The sequence below is a fragment of the Diceros bicornis genome, chromosome 18, assembly GCF_020826845.1.
Source record: "Diceros bicornis minor isolate mBicDic1 chromosome 18, mDicBic1.mat.cur, whole genome shotgun sequence".
Lineage (NCBI taxonomy): Eukaryota > Metazoa > Chordata > Mammalia > Perissodactyla > Rhinocerotidae > Diceros > Diceros bicornis.
Window position 1 is genome coordinate 2,379,724 of NC_080757.1, and position 5,813 is coordinate 2,385,536.

A 5,813-nucleotide genomic window follows, 5' to 3' on the forward strand; every position below is an offset into this window, starting at 1 on the left:
CCCCCGCCTCACCACACTAGCGCTCAATGGCAACCGGTTGACCCGGGCCCTGCTGCGCGACCTCACCGACACCCTTAAGGACCCCAGCAAGTTTCCCAGTGTCACGTGGATCGACCTGGGCAACAATGTGGACATCTTCTCATTGCCCCAGCCCTTCCTGCTCAGCCTGCGCAAGCGCTCCCCAAAGCAGGGCCACCTACCCACCATCCTGGAGCTGGGCGAGGGCCCAGGCGGTGGGGAGGAGGCCCGGGATGGGACACTGGGCCAAGAGGACCCTGGAGGGGGCCCTCTGGCCCCTGCCAAAGACCACGAGGGCAAGGAGACTGTAGGTGCAGCCCAAACGTGATACACAAGTGGGGGACCTCACCAGGGAGCCCCTGTGGAGTAGGATGGCTGAGGCAGGCTAGGAGCTCCTACCAGGGGACTCAGGCTACCACCCAGAATTGGCCTGGGCAGCCCCACCCTTGGGAAGCCAGCATGTAGGATCTGGGAAAGGGGGATTGTGTAATACTTCTCTTTGGTCCTCTGCATTTCCTTGTCAATCCCATTATCTGCCTTTTGGCTCCTAAAGAGTCATCACTGGCTCAAAGGGCATCAGCCCCTAGCCACCCCCAGACTTGTGGGCACAGTGTACAGTTTGGAGATGCTGGAAGCTTCAGTTAATGTGAATCCTAAGAGCCTTCCCCCAGAAAAGGAGTGTAGTTCAGGTCCTACATCCACCCCAGGATTTCCCAATTCTGCATTACACTTGTTCTATTCAGAGCAGCAAACTCCAGCCAGATGCTAAATGTGCTCCTGCTCGAGGCAAGTTTTCCAACCTTTACCCTAACTTCTGGCTGAAGGCTGGGGTAGGGGTCTGGCTGCCCGAGACCCCAGGACCTAGTCCATATCTGGACTGAAGGCTGTCTACCTCCTCCTTGTGGAGACCCAAGTACCTTAGAACCAACTTCCCAGCCTCAGCCTTCATTTGAGGCCCACCCCTCAACCTGTGATTCCAGGGCCTGCCCAAGGGACCAGCCACCCTATACCCTTCAATATTTAGAGCATCCTAGGGTGCCTACACACAGGCACACGTGCCAAGTCCCATTCACAAACCCTGCCAGAAAATCACGAGGGTTCCAGTGTTGCTCAAGAACAGGCCTGAGTGAGTTGCTTCCTTTAAAAATTCCTCCTCATGGAGTCCCTGAAGTAATCCTTGCTATTTTGAGCACATTTCCAAAAACCTACTAAGGAAGACTCTTATAAACCCAGGACCATTCGATGAGATTAAGAGCATTTCCCCCAGTTCCTGGCAGATGTAGTGCCTCCAAGCCAAGATGGCTGGGAGAAAGGGAAAAATAAACCTGAGGTTCCCAGAGGGAGTAAGCAAGCAAGTTTTCACCCAACCTTCCCCTTGCCCAAGGCCTACCAGTTAAAAAAAAAAAAATCCCTTCTAGGCACAATAAGCCCTAGACCCAAGTACAGACAGCAAGTCCAGGGAGACTGGAAACCAGTCTTAAGCTGGAGAAAATTGGTCCAGGCGCCCAAAGTTGGTGAACCAGACCCCTCAGGCAAATGTCAGCGATGGCTAGAGAAGCACACAGCCTGACAGGCCTCTAGCCTCATGCCAGGTAAGCGAGATGCCAACACAGCAAGGCAGCGACGCATGGGCTAGGTTAAGAGCCGCACTATGGGACCTTGCCTGCTACTGCCAAAGGGTTTAGCTAGGCAGGTGTAGAACTTCAGGAGGTAGAGGAAGGCTATGGGAAGGGACAGAAACTGGAATCAAGTGCGTGGATGCCTTAAATGCTTTGGAATTTTTACCCTCAAAGTCTGAAGTTGTTACAGAGGGGAAAACAGCTTAGACTGACCATAGGGAAGCTGACAAGTACTAATACCTGGACTGCTACTATCCAACAGCAGTAATCAAATTTAACTTTTTCTTCAAATACACATTTTTAAGAACCAATACCACAGACCATCCTTTATTACAGTATTAGTTTATGGTAACTGCATGGGAATATTTCAGCAAGAAATAAGTCCCCAGCTTAAAGATAACAAATTTATACAGTATTAAATAAAAAGTACAGAAGGAAGCTCCTTTTGGGCAAGGGACAAGACTAGAAAACTCATGAACTTAACACCAAATGTGCCTGTCCCAGGAAAAGGTTGCTAAGAACAGCCTCTCTGATACTCAACACAAGGTGAGCGTGTTTCTACATCAAATGTTGAAAGCGAGGTTTTGAAGAGTCCAAACTGATGCTGGCCACTTCAAATTCTGCCCCTGCCACAGCATGGCTGACCATCGTCTGCGAAAATAACCTGCAAAGAAACTAAATGTCAATCTCACTTTCTAGTCCAAACAAGTCATTCTCAGCATAAAAGATATCTTCAGAAAACCATAAGTTCACCACCACACAATCTGCCGGTAATTCCAGCTATTTTTGGGTGATTTCATCATTTGATATCCTTTTCTGCAAATCAATTTTTAGCAAAACTGCTTATTCATTCATGCGGGGCGGGGGAGTGTCATTGTCCAGATCAAAGCTTACCTTTGCTTGGGCTGAGCTGCCCCCGCCCGTAGCTTTAAGACTCTACTGCTGATCACCATTCTTCAGCACTCAAAACATGGGGGAATGAATTAAGGCACCCCTAGACAGACAGCAGATGCCAAAGGCATAACAGTAGTCAGTTCTGATCATGACGACAGCCTCTACAAATTTACAAACTTAAGTCCATCCTAACAGGAATCCTTAAAAACCTACTGGAGGTGCTTTTTTGTAAATTAAGCCATGTGAGCCTACAAGTCCTAACTGGCTTCTTTGGGTATTGTAACCTCCATTCAATCACATTATTTTAACTATCACAAACCTAAAGCTATGATTTTCAAGGATGAAGAAAATTACCATCTCAGCAGATAGGCAATTTACTCAGGATTATAAAGCTGTTGAGATAAAAAGGAACTCCTGCATTTGCCTTGCACTTTGTTCCACTGCCATGAACCAAAAATACGTATCTCTGGGATACTGTCAATAAAGGTCAAGGGATATACTGATACCAGGTATTCGGTTAACCAGACCCAACTGCCAATATCTGACCCAACAGTAATTTCACATGATTCAACTTAACAGGTAGGCATACTCCATCACTAACTTCTCCACAGACCAAAGCTTACCTCATAGCAGGCCATGGCGCCTCACCCCAGTACTCAGCTGTTGGTGATCACACAATGGCAACCCTTCACTAATTTGCAATCTGCGTGGATATAGAAATTAAGGGTCACAGTTCACACCAGCTTACACCTGGGCACCAGCAACTCGTGAGGACATGTTGACTGCAGTCAGCCAGGAACTGTTATCGTCAGTTATCGCTTCTGACGGCACTTCCTATTAGTGGTTTCATCAGAGCAGTCAAGCACCTCACCACTCCCTGGTACTGCTCCCGAGACCTGGACATTCATTGGAATTAAACTCCAAATGCCTTAGAAGCAGCCAGGAGACATTTTAATGGAGTTTGTTTCTGAGTATAGCTGCGGCTTAAACACAGTTCTGAGCTAGGAGCAGCCATCTCCGATCTCTATTTGAGGTCCACCCTATGCAATGCGGTTGTGCGTCATTATGTTCAATGCCTTCAAAGTGCAACTGTAAGCACCAGGCAATGTCAGTGCACTCGAGGCAACAAAAACGATAGAACTCAATTACATATTCTACCTAGACGAGGTCTTACCTCAGGGTGGGATGCTGTTCCTGGTACGCTCAGCAGCGGGTCTGCCATCTGAAACACAGAGCAAGACATGCGTTTAGGGCAGATTCTGGCAGTTACATTCAACTGTCGAGGTCTCGGCGACTGCGGTCAGATAAACATAAAAGTCGTCAGTTATCGCTTCTGACGGCACTTCCTAACATTAGTATCATCAGGACAGTCAAGCACGTCTTCCTCCGAGCCCATTGCAAACCACCCCCCGCACGTGTGGCGCCCCGGGTGCAGGCAGACCCCCCACTCACCCAGTTCTCTCGGGGCTGCGCAGTCCCCGCGACGGGCCCGGGTAACGGGGGCCCGGCCTTCGAGGACCTAGGCTCCCGAGACGGCGGCGGCCCTCCCGGACGCACACACACGCGGTCCATGAGCTTCGGCCCACGGCGGCCCTGCGAGACGATCCAACACCGGCCACCGCGCCGCCCCGAAGCCCACGTGGGCGCAGGCGCCGGGAGACACGCACTTACAGAGCCGCCCGCCGCCCTCAAAGTGAGCGTCCCGAAAACATTTTTCTACAAACTAGAGGTTCTAGCTCATTTACCCTCACCGCCCGCAACTAGCCCCAGATACACACACAGCCTACCTCACCGACAACTATAATGGAAAGGTCGCTGTAGCTGGGTTCAAGGCCCTTAAGGAGCCAGAACATTCCATTCCTTATAGAAGAGAGGGTGGCACTGGCAAAGACTCACGGGAACTTCCAGCACATTTAACGTACAGACTCCACCGCACCACCCAAGGACACCCCCTCTTTTAGATCCTATGGTCTCTTCCAAGGCCCGGGGAATTCTGGGTCAAGAGTTCCAGGGCGCCTGCGCGGGGGCTTGAGCGCGGTTGCAGGAATAGGGTCCCGCCTCCGCCTGTTAGCGCCCAGGTCTTGATCAAACTACTCGTCCTTTGTGAGCTTCCGATTGCTCATCTGGTAAGTGGAGCTATCGCACCACAGAAGGTGTTTGTGAGGATCACATGATACAACACACTTGAAACCCTGCAGAGCTTGGCACGCAGCGAGCATTCATAAATAGCAGCTGCTCCTCCCCACAACTATTTCAAAATATCCATGGAGCTTCTCAAAACCCTGCTGCACTGACAGCTCGCATCACTCTTTAGAATGACTTCTAAGGAGCGAGCAGACGTCTTATCTGGATCCACTTGCTCCCCTTCTCCTCTCCTGGTTCCTCAGGACTCCTCCATCCGTGCCCCTAACTCACCAGCCATGGAAACCTCTCCTCTGAATGCTTTCCTTTCAGCATATGAGCATGCTCAGATCTTTCCGACCGAAAACATATTCAATCCATGCGTACACGTTTTATAAACACACGTTACACAAAAGGAGAGCAATTCATTTTGACTGGAGAAAACTGGAAAAGATAGTGAAACAACTTTCGAGCTGGTCTTAGAATTTGAAAGATTTTATAGGGGGGGAGGGGGAGCTTCTAGCAAGAGACAAGTCAAGGGGTCAAATACACATGAGTTCCATAAGCTTGCGTGGAGAATTTAATGAAAATGCTAAGGAGAGCGTGGGAGGCAGCAGGGGTATGGGGGAAGAGGGGTCTGGAATGCCTGGGCAAAACCATGGTGGGCTGGGGATGCCAGCTGGGGCATCCTGGGGGCACTGGGGGAGCCTCTTAAGCCTTCAGAGTACAGGGGTGACTTGTTTCTTATCTGTCTTAGGAAGGCCCCTCTGGCTGCCCCACAGAGAACAGCTTGGAGGGGTGGAACTGAGCAGGCAGCCCGGAAGGGAGAGAAAGTGACAATCCAGAGCCTGAACTAAGCCGAGGAGCTCAAAGGCTTTGAGACACATCTTGGGGTGGCTTTAAAGGGTGTCTGGAAGGTGGGGAGAGGGAGGAGAGATGGCTGTGCTTGCTGGCATCCACCGCCATACAGTGAGCATAGCACCTCAGCCTGTACCCAGGCAGAGGACAGCCCTGAGGCTGAGGGCAGCAAGTGAGGGTCTTCTGTGCCCAGGCAAGGGCGGGAGCAGCCTAGCCCCAGACACAGACATGTGCTCACAGAGACATGCAGATGTCAACCGGCCCAACGGCCCAGTAACTTTGCTCAAATAATGTCTCCAGGAG

General features: G+C 50.8%; 1 protein-coding gene and 3 non-coding genes across 4 annotated transcripts in view; 1 reads left to right on the plus strand and 3 right to left on the minus strand.

Moving 5' to 3' along the window:
• Positions 1 to 2,120, plus strand: part of LRRC75A (leucine rich repeat containing 75A) — a 45,419-nt gene extending 43,299 nt beyond the window's left edge. Inside the window, 1 exon segment of the mRNA XM_058559590.1 lies at positions 2 to 2,120. Coding sequence (XP_058415573.1) covers positions 2 to 346 — 345 coding nt within the window. The 3' untranslated portion in view covers positions 347 to 2,120.
• Positions 2,121 to 2,368: 248 nt separating this feature from the next.
• Positions 2,369 to 2,442, minus strand: LOC131417995 (small nucleolar RNA SNORD65). Its single transcript, XR_009222794.1, has one exon. It is a non-coding gene; the product is annotated as a small nucleolar RNA SNORD65 (small nucleolar RNA).
• Positions 2,443 to 3,317: 875 nt separating this feature from the next.
• On the minus strand, positions 3,318 to 3,388 carry LOC131418048 (small nucleolar RNA SNORD49). The gene has a single exon (XR_009222843.1). It is a non-coding gene; the product is annotated as a small nucleolar RNA SNORD49 (small nucleolar RNA).
• Positions 3,389 to 3,829: 441 nt separating this feature from the next.
• LOC131418049 (small nucleolar RNA SNORD49) lies at positions 3,830 to 3,900 on the minus strand. The gene has a single exon (XR_009222844.1). It is a non-coding gene; the product is annotated as a small nucleolar RNA SNORD49 (small nucleolar RNA).
• Between the last annotated feature and the right edge of the window lie 1,913 nt (positions 3,901 to 5,813).